The sequence below is a fragment of the Pygoscelis adeliae genome, unplaced genomic scaffold (genome assembly GCF_000699105.1).
Source record: "Pygoscelis adeliae isolate BGI_AS28 unplaced genomic scaffold, ASM69910v1 Scaffold465, whole genome shotgun sequence".
NCBI classification, from domain to species: domain Eukaryota; kingdom Metazoa; phylum Chordata; class Aves; order Sphenisciformes; family Spheniscidae; genus Pygoscelis; species Pygoscelis adeliae.
In genome coordinates, this window is record NW_008824812.1 from 509545 (window position 1) to 528276 (window position 18732).

At 44.7% G+C, this 18732-nt stretch overlaps 1 protein-coding gene across 1 annotated transcript in view; it reads left to right on the plus strand.

Annotated features, from left to right (window-relative positions):
- Positions 1-17362, plus strand: part of ARHGEF9 (Cdc42 guanine nucleotide exchange factor (GEF) 9) — a 194620-nt gene extending 177258 nt beyond the window's left edge. The window contains exons 10-12 of the mRNA XM_009324258.1: positions 4932-5175; positions 5889-5957; positions 17112-17362. Coding sequence (XP_009322533.1) covers positions 4932-5175; positions 5889-5957; positions 17112-17293 — 495 coding nt within the window. The 3' untranslated portion in view covers positions 17294-17362. The remainder of the gene's footprint in view (positions 1-4931; positions 5176-5888; positions 5958-17111) is intronic.
- Positions 17363-18732: the final 1370 nt, after the last annotated feature.

Sequence of the window (18732 nt, forward strand, 5' to 3'; positions counted from 1 at the left end):
TAAAAAAAAGATCATATTTAGACAAATAAGTGCAAATGACCTAGATGCATCAATTTCCGTAAGAGGCATGCAGTGCAATCTGGATGCTGTCTGCAGAGACTGCAGGTTTATGTCACTGCTCCTCGCGCTTGCTGTCCTGGTCTGTGCCTTGGGGCTTCTCCCATACCGCCCCTGAAGTCTGTACTAATCCTACCTGCTCTCATCCCGTTTTCTCCTCCATCTGTCACCTTTCTCTCAGACGTCATCAAAATGCAGAGCTGGGAAGGACCCCAGGAGATTAGCTATTCCGCTCGCAGGATTAAGTATACTCAAATCATCTCTGATGGATGTTTGTCTAACCTTATTTTTGAAAATCTCCAAGGAATGCTGCCCCAAGACTTCCCTGTTTTGTCTGTTCTAGTGTTCAGCTACTCTTAGAGCTAGAAAGATTTTTTTCCAAGTATCTAATCCTATTCTCCTTTGTGGTAAATTAAGACAAGCCACAATCGAAATGGAGAATAATTGATCGCCAGCCTCCTTAGAAGAGAAGCAGCTTTCACATATTGGAATACCAATAGCATGTTTCCTCTTATTTATGTCCTTTCTAGATTAAACAACTCCATTTCTTTGGCCTTTCCCCACTGACCAGGTTTTGAGAGTCTTTTTTTTTTTGTCTTTTTATAATTTCTTGCACTTACCTGATTTAACTACAAAAAATAATTTTGTTTGCCATTCAAAACTGGACAGTGTAAAGCAGCTAGTCGTCATCCTGGCTTAACTATGGACAGGATAGTATATAATACTATACTAATATAGCCAGCATATAAACAGAGGTAAATTCTATAGCTTAATAATTTCTTCCTAATTCTCTCGTATTTGATCCCTGGGATAATCAGGACTAATAGCAGCAGCCTGTCCCAGCTGCCATTTCTGCCCTCCCCTAAGCCCGAGCTCCTTTTGACAGTGTGGCTATTTATATAGCTGATAAATCTCCATTTTGTGTATACGTATTTGTTTTGTCCTTCTGACACGTAGTACTTACACCAGTCTGTTTAAACAATCCGTTTTCACCCTCAGCCACACATCTGCTTTCCTTTATCTTGTGCGTGCTTGTTTGATTGAGCTTACGCGCTCGAAGAAAGGAAAGATGATAGTCCTGCGCTTGATAAAAATGGCGTACAGAACAAGGTTCATTTCTCACACTGCTACGGGCTTTCTGTCTGCACCTTGCAGAAATCACAGAAAGCAGCATTGCTTTCATTGCCTGCGTGTTCCCTGAATTTTTATTCTCTTGTCCACGTACACAAAAAGTTCCTTGAAACAGAGGTTTGGCCTGGTTTGCTGTACGTCTCTCATGTCGCCCAGACGAATTCCTAGATTTTATTGAAATCAATTACGGTGTAAGCCAAGTGCCTTTGCCCATGCTTCACTAAGGAGTTAAGTAATATATGTTATTCTGTAAGAGCTGTAGGAACATATGTGATAAAATATCCACAGATCAAATAATTATTGTTTCCTATACTGTGGGTGTTAAAATTTAGTCAATTAGGAAATAATATCCATTTATTGAGTGTTGGCAAGAAGAGGGGAAGAAAGGAGAAGTGGTAGTAGGGAGTGCCTAACCTATTAAAAATACCATTATCCAGTTACAGTTCTTAATCTGCTATATGGGCTGAACTTTCTCGAAACCAGGTGTGTACGAAGCGTCTTCCATGTGCAGGCGCGTGCTATTCACCGAGATGTTTATGTGCTCCACCACTCTGTGGTGGAAAATAAAGGGTCTCTTAAAAACTTGGGGTATCGGCGCTGGAGTTTATAGTCGACGAGTGGGGAATGGTCCTTCTTTTGTGGAAGTACGAAGGAAATGCACCGTTGGCACAGGGCAGCGACCTGCACTCGGGTAACGTCAGGCATGGACTTGCTCTGAGCTATTTACCTTTTCCGTACCTCTTTGAATGGTTTCATCTTCCTCCATGGCAGCACCTCTCTCTCCTCTGGGCCTCCCCCCACTCCAGGGGCTGTTTCTCCACCAGAAAGTTCCTGCCAAGCTGGAGGCTGAGAGCTCTGGGGAGGGCGATGGGAGAAAAGATGATTCCTTTCTTCTAGATTCATTATTGAAGTTTCTTCTCAAAACGAAAGTAAAAGTGGCAGGCAGGAGCTTTGCGCTTATTGTCTTTCCCTCCTCCGCCCGTGTGCTTACCTAACGCTCAAGGACAAAAACGCGGTGTTTCTTCTTCATGTGTTTTCTGCAAACAGTCTCGATAGCTGAGCTTGTTCTTTCCCGCTATTGCATTCTCACCACCAATAATAATCTTTGGGGCCATTTTGTTTCCAAAAGCGCTTGTACGATTCCATTATCTCCTCATTGCTCCTTCAGTAACTCCTAGGCAACACCGTTATCTTCACATCCAGTGCTCAGCAACACCTGCAAAACACGGGAGCCTCTAAAACGCGCTGCAGAAGCCTCGCGGGAGGCAGCGATTGTTCCTGCTGCAGCCTTGGAGGGGAAACGTATGGAGCAGTTCAGTCAGACGTGTCCAAACCCGATGTATTGTCCTCTGGAAATATAATGACAGCACAAAGCTGTTAAAACATTCACTTAGCATTAGCTATTAAAAATAGTTTGTAATGTTTTCTAAATCAAAATTGGAGAGATAAGAGAGGAAAAAACGTATTCCGTACATGTAAGAAACAAGCTAATGCACAGAGCCTTGTATTTTCAGAGCCAGGTGAGAAGGAGGATTGTGATTATTTATTCTTGTAATACCTTTTATGAACAAATCTCTACATAATCATGAATATTGCATAGAAAAGTATGTTTGATCCTCCTTCACCCATCTCACTCACAAGGACAGTCTGTTCAGTGTTGTGTTTTGGAAGTTTTCATCAGCGGTGAGTCGGTTCTCCCTGTCTGGGAAGAAGAATAGTTGCTGGTATAGCTAATTTAAGGAGCACGTGTTTTTTCCTAGGAGATTTGTTATCAAGTTTTTTTGAGAATGTGGTGAAGATAGATGCTATTTCTAAGAACTAGTCCAAGACTCAAATTTAACCACAGTGCACAGTATTGATTTAATTGAACAAGTTTAGCGTGATGCTCACAGCCTTTCCTCAGCACTTCACTGGGCACAGAGGGAGAGGAAAGAAGCAATTTTCCAAGTTAGGACAAAACAGGAAAGATATTCTATTGCATATTCAGCCTGAAATATCCTTTTCACTAGTCAAAGCCTACATACTAGAGGGAGATATTTGTACAAGACATTAGTTAATGGATTTTTTCCCCCCCTAGAGCATTCCAGAGGAAGGAGCCAGGTTTTAAAGACTACGAGCTTCTGGACAGTGCCCTGTCTCATGATAGTTAATACTGTCTGGCAGATCCATGAGCAAGTTTGCTAAAAAAATTATGATGTGCAATTTATTTTCCAAGATTAATGATTTGTTTAAAATAAAACCTACTGCTTATCTTTAAAAAACCTCACTACTAAATCTTATTTGAGTAAATAAATGCTGTACATTGATTTTATTTTTCCTCTTAAATGAATCCTTTGACATAGCATTTATCTTTAGGCCACTCTCAAAAATCAAAAAGTATTTAAATTAATTTAATACACCTAAATATTGGCTTTTGAGAATGGGTAGAGGAAGGAAATCTTGATTGTGTGTTGCTAAATTTGGCTTTTTAAATATGTATGCCTTGAAATTTGAATCACCTTATGTGGTCATGACTATGTAATTAACGTTCTGTTTTCTGATGGTCATTTTTTGTTATCTGTTCCTAAAAAGACATAGCGATGTGGGGCCAATGCTGCTCTTACACCAGTATATATCGGGAATAGTTCTAGTAAAGGCAGTACAAAATTTGATGGGCAAAGCCAAAATAAGTATGAAGAGGGTAAGGAGGAAAAGAAATTATCTGTTTTTTACTACAGTTTATCAGCACCCACCATTTCACATCTGTGGTGGAGCAGTTGACACGATAGATCTCGAAACACTTTTTTTAGTGCCACCTCCACCTACCGCTGTCTCCCAGCTGCTGTGACTGCATGCCCTCCGTGGTTTGGCGGGGGGGATCATGGTAGCCGCAGTACCGCTGCACAGGCTGCTGCCGGCACGGAGCGGAGGTTGCGCTGGGCGTGTCAAACAGCCACGGAGCTGTGGGTGTTCTCACGTGAGTTGTGAAAAATTAATAATTAAGACTATTTTACTTTTCCCTTCCCAACGTAGAGAAATGAGCTGTTGCTGAAAAACAAGGGGCAAGGATAATCAACTTAGAAAGGAGATGAGGATGAACAGGTTTGGTTGTAAAGGTTAGAAACGTCAAGGAGGGAAAAAGAAAAAATTTAAGCCGGATCAAGAGGTTAAAGCCAGGGCGTAATGGGACAGAGATAGGTTAGGAGTTCTTTGAACTGAGAATCAGGGTGATTTTCTTGCCAGTGAGTTGTGTATGAATGGGAAATGGGTTCCAAGGAGAAGGGGCAGAGACCCATCTCCCCTGAATCTGAGAATGTGTTTAGAAAACAGAGATCTGCACTACCCAGTCTGCACTGCCAAACATGCCCGAGCTGATTTCTCAAGATTTATGCTTCTACACAGCCTCGTTTGCAGCACAGGAATCGCATCAGACCAGTGGCCTGTATTTTCCGGTTTCTCGTCCTATGGAACAGAACTTCCCATCACGGAAAATGATGGCAGTATGTTACCTACTCAAAGGCATTTCTTCATGCCTACAAGCAAAATTTTGCAGCATGAGGATTTGTATTTTCTTCTTTTATGCCTACGATCTACCCTATTTGTTTAGCCAGCAGCAAATGTATTCACAGCAGATGAGGCTTGAAGAATCTGACCATGTTTCGCCGTTACTTCTTTCTTTTCTTCAGCCCTCCCATGAATTCCCTGCTGAGTTCAGGCTCTGCAAGTATCTTACCATCAACCCTTTTCTCTTTGTCTCTCTGTAGGATCTGATACGAAGAGATATTCTGTATTACAAAGGTCGCATAGACATGGATAAATATGAAGTGGTGGATATAGAAGACGGGAGAGATGATGACTTCAATGTCAGCATGAAGAATGCCTTCAAACTTCATAACAAGGAGACTGAGGAAATGCACTTATTCTTTGCCAAGAAACTGGAGGAGAAGTTACGATGGCTTAGAGCTTTCAGAGAAGAAAGGAAGATGGTAAAAGAAGATGAAAAGATAGGTGAGGAATATGAAATGAATCTGAAAGGAGATTGGTGGTAATGCTTAATTTGGCCCCAACTGTTGGAGAAGCCCACATTTTTTTCATAGTAGAATTACAGTTCGGCCTTGTTCAAATGTCCTTGGTTGCTCTCATAGTCATAAATAGGTCTCTTTCCAATTCAGTTACTGTTATTTTTGGCCCTCAATAAACAAATTCTGCCCATAGCTTCAAGCCTGGACCTCCGTGGGTACTGTGGGAGAAGGAAGTCTTTGGCCATCTGACTTCAGAGTCTCCTGGCTGCATCGTTTCTGCTCTGGTTAAGCATGTCTCATGTAGGGTAGGAGGGCAGCAAAGTCAATGACTTACCAGCCGTGCCCTTCCCTCAGCATCAGCCCATAAATTGACAGTAACCAGCGTCAGTTCAGGCTCAGTTTGTGTTGCTCAGCTGTAAAGCCCTGGGCATATTTATGACACTGTATAAAAAATAATGGGTCTAATCTTCCTTTTCATACAGCCCCTGCACAAGTGAGATTATAAAGAGGCCTGCCCTTTCAAGGAAGATTTGCTTTTCAGTAAAATACCTGCCCATACACACAGCTCACTGGGTGATGCTTTGCCACCTAGGGCGTTCTGTGTTTGCCAAACAGTGCAGAACAGTCCCCCCTCCCCAAAAGATAAAGAGGTTTTGTAAGCAATCTTCTGAATTGTGTTTGCCGTGTTCCCTTTTTCAGGCTTTGAAATTTCTGAAAATCAAAAGCGGCAAGCGGCAATGACAGTAAAGAAAGTCAGTAAGCAAAAAGGTAACCGGCAACATGCACTGTGCCTGGTGATGTGAGGGTGGAGCGGGCTGGGCTGAATCCTGCTGGGCTAGGATCCAGCGTCCCCCTTGAATTTCCCCCTCCCCTTTCTCTTTTTTTATAAAATACCGTTTGTGCTTTGTATCCTTTCTTAATGTATCTGTGGGCCAAATTAATCTCTGGTCTCATGTGGTTGAAGCCAGTGGAATTTCACCAGAGATGAATTTGATCTCGTGTCTCCAGTCTGATGTCCAGAAGCTGTCCCCGGGGGCAGAAATCTATCTCAGTTGTTTATCTCAGGCTGAAATGGCAGCGAGTGCGGAGATGTGTAGGGGTTCTGCTAATTCCCAAAGTCTCCCATTAGCAAAGAAAGAAAGATGGCTAAAATACTGGAGATGGTGAGGGATCTACCCCTTTTCTGCTTTTGGAAAGGGGATACTCATGTTTCCTGGGGCTACGTATAACTTTTTAAGGACAGCAGAGTAGCATCAGCTCTAGGAAATAAAGTATCTTAGTAAAGACATTATATCTCTCTAATGTCAGATTCATTTCCCCACCCAGGCAGGCTACAGCCAACTAATAAATGCCATGCTAGATATTAAACCGTCTCTCAACTGGCGAAACAGCCAGCGTTAATTACCTCTCGCAATAACTCTTGCAGCTACAGGTTTTGAAATAGTAAATACGGAGGGAAAGTCAGAGAGGTCATTTTTCAAGTTTTCCAAAGCTTCACAAAGCTGTAGACATACGGATTCGTTACCGAAGTACCGTGGCACAGCTAGGCCTATAAATGGGATTTGAGACAACTCATCACTTCTTGGCTATAGTCAGTTCCAGGCAGATTTGTCCCCGCTCTGTACAGGCATTGGGTTGTTTTTGGTAAAAGTTGAAGGAGCTCTTTGCTTTCTGCCTCACCTGTTTGTCGTCTACTGGCTTTGCTGGTCCAGTAGTGGTTCGCTAGGCTGACTTTGTAAACTCCTTGGTTTGCTGTGTCTCTCCATTGTCATTAGTCTTCTCCTCTCTACTAACTTCCTATGTTGTCTTCTGAGATGTTCTCTAAAAACTCTCCTGGCCAGATTTTCTAAGCTCAAAGTATGCACACACCCAAAAACGGGCCCGGGGAACGCGTCTCTTACACAATGCACGTGTAGTTCAGGCAGTAGCGGACGCTGCCACGAGCTCGGTTTTGCAGATGGGCCCCTCACCACTTGCATGCTTGTCCCTCAGCACAGAAGCAACCACGGAGATTACGGCAACTGGAGAATTAGAGAAACTGACTTGCATGATGGCCACGACAAAAACAGTTTTAATTATTATTTGCTGTTCAATTAATTGTATTATTAATTAATTAGGGTATTAATTAATTAATAATTGTACTGTTGAGTCATTAAGTGACACAGTTCAAAGGTGCCTGAGCATGCCTACCAGTATTCCCACTGAAATCACTGGACTTGCATCCTGACAAATATAATATGCCTAACCGTACTTACTTCTTACCCAGCAACTGCTCTCTTGTTTTCTCTCTTTCTCTTTCTCTCTCTTTCTCTCTGAGATGAAAAAGGAGGGGCTATTATCTTAGACTTCTCTGACTATAAAATTAATTAGCTCCTAAAACACCAGTCAGCATGTCTTTTATGAAGGACAAGCTTATGCTATAACACTGGCAGTTCTTTTTATGAGATGAAGTCCTCGAGTCAGACAGAAATCCAGTCAGACCCCAAGCGTCAAGTTAAGTGAAGCCTGGTTGTTTTACTTGAGACATGAAATCTGAAAAACAACAAATAGGGTCATTAAATTAATAGCTCTGTTTCTTTTGTCCTAGATTGTGGTAATCATAGCCCAGTCTCAGATTAATTAAATTAAATTAAATACCGGCATTGAACGTTTTGCTGAAAACTGTTAGTTTTCTTACTCTGTGGTTTGTCTTGCGCCCACGACCCGAGAGAGGCACGAGGCTGCCGGAGCAGGGAGCTGGTGGCATTGCTCAGAAGAGGGCGGTAGGAGGAAATCCCTGAGAGTTGGCTTTTAGTGACTGATTTTTTGTATATTGCCAACAATTTTTTTTGCCAAAGACCTTGGCAGGCACTTGGGGCTGTGTTGCTGAGGCTGAGGTGCAGCTCTTGGGGCTGGGAACAGGCAGACGGGTGTCCCTATGCCAGGAGGTCGCAGGCACCACGTGCTGCCTTTGCCCTGCCCGCACAGCCTCCCACAGCACGACAGTAGCATTGGAAGGGGCTTCAGGTTGGTTTTGGAGCATCAGTTATACCTGGGAAGCAGTGAAGCCCTTCAGGAGTAGGAATACTTCCACTGCATTCAACTGAACTATTTATTCATTGAAATTTATGGACTTTGCAGGACAGGTCTCAGTGGCTGCAGCAGGGCTTGACGGCTCAACAGCTTGACCTGACATGTCGAGAGCCCTGCTTCGTGTCAGTGGATGCCTGTTACAGACTTCTTTCTAGATTATGTCAGTTGTTCCCTCCACCTCTTAAATGGGAAACCATGGTAATTTCCCTGTCACAGAATACTTAAGGAAGAAAGAAAAGCCGTGAAGGAGGTGAAATGGAAAATGCAATCATCTTTGTTTGAGGTGAAGCAGAAAAACATTTTTCAAATAGTATAAACTGCCGCTTATTTCATGCACTGTTGTACCACACCTCCCAGAAGTATTGCTCTGGAGCTGGCTGGCGTGCATTTGAAAAGGAAGCATTTAAACTACCGCTCGCTGCAGCAGGCGAGGGAGAGACGCTGAGAGATCAGCTGACAGCAGGAGAAGAAACCTTAAAACTCTGCTTTTTAAACTAATGGAAACTTTATCCAGGTGATTAAGAGAGAGCACAGCTCTCAGTGTTTTGAGAAGTTTTTGATCCCAAAATGAGGGTCCTCTGTGGGGCACAAGTCAGCCCCCTCTGGAAGCAACCCCCTCCCAACGCTCACGTCTGCACAGAAATGCGTGCACTCATGCAGTGCCGGGCTTCCTTCCAAATCAATTTAATGATGCGCAAGGTCAGATTTCAGCAATATACTAGGATTTGCACTACTTATTGGATAGGGAAAAATGTAATGATATTAGACCAGGTGCCTTAAGACAGCATTAAACCAATTTTTGGCCTCCTTTAAGTCCATTAGACATAAACTAAATGGGTAGTGTTGGCTTTGCACCTTACCAACAGATAGAGAAAAGGGCTGTTTGTTGGGTTGTTTTTTTTCTTTTTGCATTGATTGTTCCAGATTTTGCCTCTCGGTTACTGCCCTCTAGCCTCTTTCAATGTCAGTGTGGTAACTGGGAATAGAATTCAGTGTGGTGTCTCCTAGAAATAGTAAAGTAACAGTGAAAATTATTTGTCTTGACTTACAAAAACAACAAAAAACCCCACAACCCTTTTTAAGCTACAGCCAAGCAAGCGTGCCACTTTTCTGCAGGCAAGTCCAGGTACCACTGAGGACCTTTGCTGCCTGCGCTGACACTGCAACGTTAAGATGGCATCGAGTTGCACTTCTGAAATTGTGCTCGTTATTGACTAAAGCAGTGGAAACAAGTCTAAAGTTCCATTGAAAATGGATCCTTTGTGGATCTCCAGTCCATCCTTAACATAGACACCGGATTATCCAGGGTACTTTTTCCATTTCTATGCGTCTGAAAACAGAAGGCTCCTTTGGTGCCTCTGTCCATCAAGGGCTTCTGTTCTGCTGGCCACTTTTAATCTCCCCTCCAACGATTAGTGTTTGCAGCTTTCAGAAACATTCAGTTACTTTTCTGATCCCCAGCTTTGTCCACATCTGTCCCCATGCAGGACAGCGTGTACACGTAAGGGATTTCTGCTCATGTTCCTAGAAGCTGTCAGCCAGGGGTGTCAGGGGGATTAGAGGTTCCCGTGCCCAGGAAGGAGACCCCATTCTTAAAGCACCGTTTCCCACTAATGTTTCCATTCTGGAAAATGTAATGTCTGTTCAAATATAAAGAAGTGACCTTAGTGCTAGGTGGAAGGGTTTCCCACCCCAGGAGAGCTCTTCAGACCCATGCTGTGAGCCAGCTCCTTCGTGCCCTTCTCTCCGTCCTGTGTATTCTCCTCTGCACTGTGCCACACAGCTTCACCAAAGCAGATGCCCTCAGCCCAGACAAGCCTTTAGCCTGGTGGTCTGGGACCTGCGGAAGGAGGGAAACATATATTCAATCACCATCACCCCTAGCCCTGAGCTGAGGAGGATGCTGTCATTAAATCTGCCCATAAATACTCAGCTATGCAAACCCAGCAGGGGTTAAATCATCAGCCAGCATGAACTGCTTTGGCCTGCAGTAAAACACCCTCTGAGTCACTGAATTTTCCTGCTAATTTCTTCCTTTCTGATCACTTGAGCTCACAGCGAACTGTGTCATAAAAACCCTGACCCAAACACCCAGCAGCTTTTCTCTGACTTCTCACACTTCTGCACTTCAAGCTCTCCCCCAGCAAGTCTGCATAGCAGAACGGGATGACTGCACGTTAGCATACTTGTGCTGGCTTCATCCAGCTGGCGAGGACAGGTCTTACCAGGTAACAGAGTCCGCAGGTACCTCCTGTGGTTCTCCTGAGTGCTTAAGCCTATTTTATTGCATCTTCGTTGCTAACAAGATTGACGTGGCCCCAACACGTCTCCCCATCCTATTCACCCATGTAGGCATAACCTCGAGGGGATTGGAAGAGACTGAGCAACAGGTAGACCAACCACTTTAAAACAAAGAGGGGCATTTGCACTTCCAGATAATCAGGGTCACTTCCCTTTTTTCACAGAGCTTCTCACAGCGTAGGTGAAAGACTGGAGCTAACCGTGTTCTCGGTGGTATTTCCCCACAGATTGAGAGAAATCACAGAGCTTATCCCATTGCTTGTAAAATACAGACCCTACCCCAAACCTCCAAAACGCAGGCGTTGCGCAGTGCCCACCTGCGGCCCGCCCAAGCACTTCGTGCTTTGGGTCCACAAGCACTAGTCTCATTGATGATGGTATAGATAGATGGCTTCTCACTCAAGGCGTTAGTAACCCAGCTGGAGTCAGTAGTATCATCTGAGATCCGGTCGGATATACAAGCTAAGGCAAATCATGAATAAATTCTTGGCTGGGAGGCCTCTAAGGATGGTACCGGTGACTCGGCAATGGGCACATGCTTCTGAGCAAATTCTCCAGGGGAGTTTTTTGGTGAGATGTGAAACGGGCCTCTTGGGTTTTCCATTGGCCATCGTTTGAAGAGCCAAGATGTTGACACCAATGTCGTGCTGAGATTCCAACTGAATGAAGATTGTCAGCCCAGATACTCCTGCACGTTCAGTTTGGTGAGGTGTTTTAGGTAAGGGGCAGTGTCGCTACCCAGAAGAGGCTGCATTTCAGGGCAGTGATGGATGAGCTGATCTCTTCCTATCAATGAAACAGACAGAGTGATCTTTGCTATCAGTGCACAGAACGCTGGAGGAGAGGGAGGCTGTAGAAATACAAGATGGGCTAAATTAGTTCTCACCTGGCTTTGATTGATAAAGCCCTAGTATCATTTATTCCATCTTGCCTCGCTTAGCTTTTGCTTATCACATGAGGAATCATTACCTTAATGTCTAGTCTAATGACATCAGGTTGCAGTAACAGACTTGATAAATAGACTCAGGAAGGTCAAGTTTCCTCAGTATTTGTAGATACTGTGGTTGGCTGTGGAATAGCCGGGACACAAGATTACTGTTTTCCTCTGTTGCATTTCTCAAGCTGCAGTTAGCCCTTTTCCCTCCCTCTTCCTCCAAAACAGAGAAGTTAGGCTAGCGGTTAGAAAAGGGAGTTAAGGCATGTTCTCCTCACCGGTACCATCCCTGGTAATATCTACCTCTGCCAGGCCACTGCGTAAAATCCCCGGCTGTGTAAAGAGCCATGGCTAACGCACCACTCAAATTCCTCTCGAGTTGCGCGAGTATGACAAAATTTGAGTCGGGTAGTTTGGCGTGGAAGTGTAAACCAACGAAGTCGGCAGCTGCTCAGGACTGCCTTTGGGGGCAGACGTTTCCTATTCGCAGCTGCCATCCACACCTCTTGCTGTAAAAACTAGGCCTGCAATCCGGGAGCAGAACTAATATCAGACACAGCGTAGTTTGCTAACTCTAAACGTAACAGCAACCAAGTGAATAGTGGTGAAGTGCTTTGAGATCCTCTGTTGAAATGTGCTGAAGAAGGGCAAAGGGCTGGACTCATTCAGCCATTACTGCTTATTTCTTTGACTTAAACTCGTCGCCATTGCAGGAGTAATAAACCGTACGACAATTAGTGTTCTTGAGGTATGTTCCTGGCTACCCCATGTTGTGTATGGGTTACAGTATTCAGGAGGACACTGAATTTATGGGATTTTAGAGCATGGCTCCTGAAAGCTGCAAGTTGGCTCAGCTGCTACTGAGATCAGAGGGAGATGAAAGGTTCCTCAGCGCAGCACTGCTTCCTTTCCTACCAGCAGCCTCCACTCGGCCAGTAGAGAACGCAGGTGTTGATATTTTATTGTCTCCCACTCAACTCTGGGTAATGCACAGCGTGATATCTAGACAGCTAGGTAGAAGAAAAGCCTATGAAATAGCTCCTGATCAAAGTATGAGCTAAAATCTTAAAGGTTGAGGATGGAATAAACAGCTTGTAAGGCAAGTTTCCATGGGTGTATATATATATATATAGGCAAATCTGAGTGTGTTCTGTGTATGTTTTGTATTAACGCCGGAAAGGTGCAGTGCTAACGTAGCTGTCCTGCTATATTATAACTGGGTCTGTCTGCATGTGTCCATGTGGATTGCCTGTGAGTTAATAGCATGCTCCTAAATCTTCAAGTGCTACTGAAGTCATGTTGTGACCTCAGATAGAAGAGACACTTTGAAAAAAAGAACTAGAAGGAAAAAAAGAGCGAGTTTTAAATCTCTTTAATTGTTTTCTTCTGAGCTAAGAAATCCAAAAGATTTCAAGTGACGTTGCCTAGTACTAAAAAAAGACATGATTTCAACTGACAGCGCAGCATCTCTCTTTACCAGATTTGTCTAGCCAAATTATAAACCCTGGAGTATTCTTCTTCTCCTCATTCTGAACAGATTTCCACAACCCCCACCCTGCCAAACGATCTTGCTATGCAGCTGCAGCCTTTATATTCTGCTACAGTGCAGAATTATGCATGAACCAGCAGAAGGAGCTCCAAGTCTGGTCATGGGCGTATAGCTGCTTTCTTACACCTTGGAAAGGCAGCGCAGCAGCTGTGTCTAGAAATCATTACTTATCTATCGATTCTTTCCCTTTGCGCTCTGAATTCTGTTCGCCAAGCAGCCCAAAATTGCATTGGAAAAGAGCTTTGCTCATTTCTTTCTGTTGAATTGCCATGGAGTTATGGCTTTGCATATTAAAAAAAATCCCTCGAGACAATTTTGCACAACGGCCCCTAATTCTGATGAGGGAGCAAACCACTTCAGAGCAGAGCAGAAAAATACCAACCTGTCATACTTTTTCCCAGAATTGTTCTTTCTCAGGATTTGCAGATGTGCAGATTAGGTGAATCTCCCTCCTTCCCCCCCCCAGTTCCTGTGTTCCGCCTTGTCAAGAACATGGGTATGTCCAAAAGAAAAAAAAAAAAGCCATTCTTGGGGCACCTCAAGCTATTGCAAAGTGCTGCATCACAGTTTCACAAGAAAATGTATTCTTACGGAATTATCAGCCTGACTTGCCAGAGCACAAATGTTTTTATTTGCATGCCCACAAACAGACGGTAATTATGCATGCCACTGAGATCCGCAGTCTTGATCATTCAGGCCGTGGAGGCCATTTGATAAATGTGATAAATATGCAAACCTTCGGCTGCTTATTCAAGTGGAACCAGCCAGGAGCTTTTGACGTTCGTCCAGCTGAGATGGTAATGCCAGTAGCCTAGATCCTCAAGCAGGGCCTCACAAACAACTTTGAGAATATGGGTCTGAGCTTCTTTACTGAGGGAAGTGGCAGTGTGTGCATGGGTATGTTTCAAGCAAGGATAGACATTTTTCAGGAGTTTGGACCAAAAAGGCTATTTTGGGAAAGAACTGAATGGGGTTTGCTAGTGATCTGGCCAGGGGAGTCTGCCTTTTTTCTCTTTTGGAGAAGACAGACTATGGATTACATTCTTTGCAGTGTAACTCCGTCAGTGTCAGTGGACTTCAGCCAGACTGTCCTTTCTCTACTGCTTCAGCCTTCCAAGTGCATAACATTCTGCTGATCCAGGAGATCTCTTAGCATTTCTGTATCATGATTAAAATACATTAGTTCACCCTCCACAAATTGGTATAGAGACAATAAAGAGCTCAGCCCAGCTCAGCGTGGCAGACCGGATGCATCACAAAGCTGACTGCTGCTCTGCAGCCACAGGATGCAAAAGACATTGGGCCATGTCATTAAAGCAATGTGGTTTTAAGGTCTTCCAAAGCTAGAAACAATTGCTGAATGTCCCTTAGTAGCAGCTTTAGATTCACGGCTCTTTTGTGTTGTAGAACGTTAGTTAGTCATCTTGGTGGCACAAGGACTATTTGCCTTTGAAGTAATTCCTGAGCCTTTGGGTCAGTCGAAGATCCAAACCACTTACCAGACAGAAGAAGATGTATTTCCCAACTCTAGCCACGTGAGGGACCTGTACCAGATCCTAACCTTCCCACAGATCCTAAAAATCCTCACCAGTCTCTGCTGGGAAAAATGGCCACGGCACTAAAGGCTGGTGGCCTCCAGGAGAATGTCTACACTCTTGTATGGGTTCAGGGCTAGAGTTTGCCCTCCAGAGCAGACTCTGCAGTTGGTTACACTGCCCGCACGTTGACCTGCCTTCCAGCAAGGCAACTCAGAGCAGGACAGTGGCAGAAGGAGGGATGGAAGAGGTAGGGCAGAGATGAGCTCAAGCCCATGCTCTACTCTTACGGGACGTCATTGGCTTAACTCACATAGTGTGGTAAATTCAAATTGGCGGTTGGGGCCTGCCAACAAGGATGGTACAAAAGTTGTCTCGAGTATCCTAGAACTGACCCTGTCCGGCTTTGACCCCAGGACAGCAAGGGCTCTGGGGCTGCACTCTGCTCTGCAGGCTTTCTGTGGGAAGAGAGGAGTTGGGAAAGACAGAGTAGAAAACTTGTTGATGAGTAACTCTGTTCCAGCATACAGATACAAATGCAGAACATCTCCAGGTTATTCTTTTCAAATAAGTTTGAAATATGAACTGTGATGAATGTGTTAATAAGTATGAATCACAGGGCGGTTTTTGTCCACCGTAAGGAAAGGTCTTGGTTACTCCGTACAGTGGACAGAGAGCTGCATGATTTGATGGTATTTGCTGTAAAGAAGGAGAAATCAGTTAGACACAGTCAAGATGATATCTCCGTTTGGTCTGCACCTTTTGAGGATTTTAACAACCCTTGATTGGTAAATTCTATAGCAAGGGGAAGCGAATTAATTCTCTTTCCTAAAGCCGTACTAAAGCCTTAGCTTTGTATCTGAAAGAGATCCTGAATTATAATGCGGCAACGTATAAAAGTTGTCTGATGAGCTCCGTGAGTGCACTTTGTGAGGCTTTTTCCTTTGTCTGTAAGTACTCGACTGTGTGCAGCCTTCCTGTGCCCGGGCCGGCCAGCGCTGGGCCCGCAAAGCATGTGTTTGTGTGTGGGTAGGAACCGCTAACTGAATGCAGAGTCGCATTTCTTTTACACACGTTGCTGTGGTACCTGGGTGCTAATCACCATATTTTGCCTTCTCTAGCACCTTCCCAGCCGAGGATCTCAAAGTGTTTTACAAACATTAATTAATTTAGCTTCACAACCCTCGTGTGAGGTAGGTGGGTAATGCCATCCCGCTTTCCAGATGAGGACACTGATCTACTTGGGTAGAGTCGCCTCGCTCCTGCGGTTAAAACCAGGGGAGGCAATGGCCTCGAGATGGCCCTTGCGAAGCCTGCCACCCGTCACGCGGCCGGGGCTGCCCTCCCCGCAGAAGGAAGAGCAGTTCTGCATGCAGCAGAGGGGATCCAGAGATGGCCAGAGCTTACAGCAACCTGCTTCAGAGCCCTGCTCCTCTCTCTTCTTCCTGCCCTTCTCTGGAGTTGTGGTTTCCAGACGATCACGCTACCCTGAGGCTGAAGGAGGGATTATCCCTCGTCAGTGGAGTTGCGGGGAAGGAAGTACAGAAGTAGCTATATTACTGTTCCCTGTAGTCTACACTTTGGCGGTGACATGCCTCCTTTCTGTTCCACGTCCATTCACCCAGAGCCACCCTTTCTACACCATCCTTTACAACAGGTTGTGTAGGTCCCAGCTTGCTGAAGCTCCCCCTTTCCGTGGGAAAGCTGTAAGGGCAGCATCCCCTCACCGCGTTCCTGCACAGGAGCTGTGACTCACGTTTGTGGGAATTACGCGTCTAGAGCCTGAAAGCGTAGCCTTGCCAGTCCATCCATTGCTACCAGTTTGGATTGAGCAGAATCAGCCTTTTCTGCGTTGCGTGCAGCCGTTTTTGGCTGCAACCAGACTGGTAAATTTAAAATGAACCCTATGGAAAAGTCCTACAAACTTTCCTAAAGAAAATAATGAGTCGCCCTTTGTATTAGGCAGAATAGCGCTGAAGCGGCACGGGTCCCTGCAGCGTAGCTCTTCCTCCAAAGCAGCTCTGCTCCGTTCTGGTGCAGGAACCGGTGCCGAGTGGTCCTCGGGGTCGCGCTGCTCGGGGCTGGTCACCGGGGCATGCTGGGGCAAAACCTCTTTCCAAGCGTAGCTGGGAGGGAGGGTGAAAACGAGCTTGGAAACAGCAAGTGTTAAATTTGCGAGCGGGTTGAATGATGCAGTTGTCTGCCTTCGTCTGACCAGATTGATACTGCACATGGCCTGGCCGTGTTTGTGCCTCGTTAGGTCACAGAGGACTTTTCCATGAGGGCAGGCAAAACTCTGCCAATACAAAAGTAATGGATCTTTTCCCAATCTTCAACTCGTGGTCTAGTGTAGGTAGGCTCTGAGCTGAGAGTTCAGGCAGCTGCTGCGTTCCTCCGTCTCTAGCACATCTCCCTGTTGTTTGGGACCCTGGTTATTAAGTGATAAGAAGCGATAGCATGACAAAGAAAGACTATTGACCCAATTGCACTTTGACTGATCTGTTTCTTTTTCCCCCCAATCATCGATGCAGGTGTGAGCTACTCCAAGTCGGTTCCTCCAGCCTACCCACCACCCCAGGATCCATTAAATCAGGGACAATACATGGTGACAGATGGCATATCCCAGTCCCAGGTCTTCGAGTTCACCGAACCCAGACGCAGCCAGGCACCATTCTGGCAAAACTTCAGCAGGTTAACACCATTCAAAAAATAATACCTAGAGAGATGGAGAATTTTAACTTAAAAGAACTAAAATTTAAAAATAAAAATAAATAAAATTATATTTATAGATGGACCTTTTTTCGGAGAAGCACTGTTGCAACTAAATATATATACATATATATATATACACACACATTTTAAAAATAATAATATATATACATATATGTATATATATAGAAGGACCAAAAACTTTTTTTGTTGTTTTTGGGAAGCAATCTGCTACTAGATACTAGGAAGCACCAATGATTTCTAACCATGTGACCTATTTTATTTTATTCCATTGGTCGGACATCTTTTTTTCTTTTTTTTTTTCCTTTTCTTCTTCATTTTCATTCAAGTCGTCATTGGCATCCCAGAATGCTTTCTCGCTTGTGTGAATTCGTCATCGAAGTTCCTCATGGACTACATTGGTGTATATTTTGTTGGTCTTTATTTGGGGGGGGGGGGGGGTGTTTGTTTTTTGGAGTGCCGGGAGATCTCCGCTCCCTCTCCCTCCCTCTCCGCCCCTTCCTTGGCTGTCCCCGGAGTTATCATTTCAATGAAGAGCATCGACCCTTTCCCCGTCCCCGTCCTGCATTCTCTGGTCTGACTCGTGCCTGTCTGGATGTGCTCCCTTGTGCACCATGCTCTGCTGCGCAGTATTTCTCTGGCTTTACCTGTTTTGTTGTGGGCTGGTGAGAACGAGCAGAAGGGGTATCAGCTATTTAGGAAGTGAGAGATGGGTTTTCCTTGGTTAATTTTTTGCATTTTTTTTTTAAGCACTGTCTTTTTCTCAATTCAGTGTGATCTGTTCACACTCGGAGTAAGACTGAGAAAAGAATATCAGGGGCTTTTAGTTCTTTTGCATTTAGTTTTTGTTTCTGTGGTGTTATCTTTGATTTATTTTCTTTTTAAGCTGAGACACGACTCTGAAAAGCCCACTCCTATCTTTGTTCTCCATGCAAAGATAAAAGCTTAAAAACTGGTGGCTTCATGCCCTCCATTCCAGCTAGAGGAAAATTGGCTATTAGGCTCCAACAAATGGCCAGTTTTCTTTCTTCAGGAACTAAGGTCCCATCCTGTTGGCCACACTCACGCCTGCACAGTACTGCGTTAATGAACCACTAACTGCCACTTACAGGAGCAATGATCCCAAAAGCGAGGACCATGACTGCACTCGCTGCCTGCTCTACTCTAGTGCATGTAAGATCCCTGGCTTCACTTGGGCACTGACCTCCCAAGCAGAACATGAGCTGCCGGTAGTGACCCGTTAGCGGAAGGATCATTGCCTAAGTCATTGGAAGTATTTACCTGATATTTAACACACCCGAGCTGCAGAGGAGTTGAGAACTGCCTTTCAGGAGAGATACGGATGTGACCTGAGAAGTTTAGCCGTATGACCTAATCTAAATCAGCGATCAGTTTAATCTAAACGGCATCAATGGTTCAGCA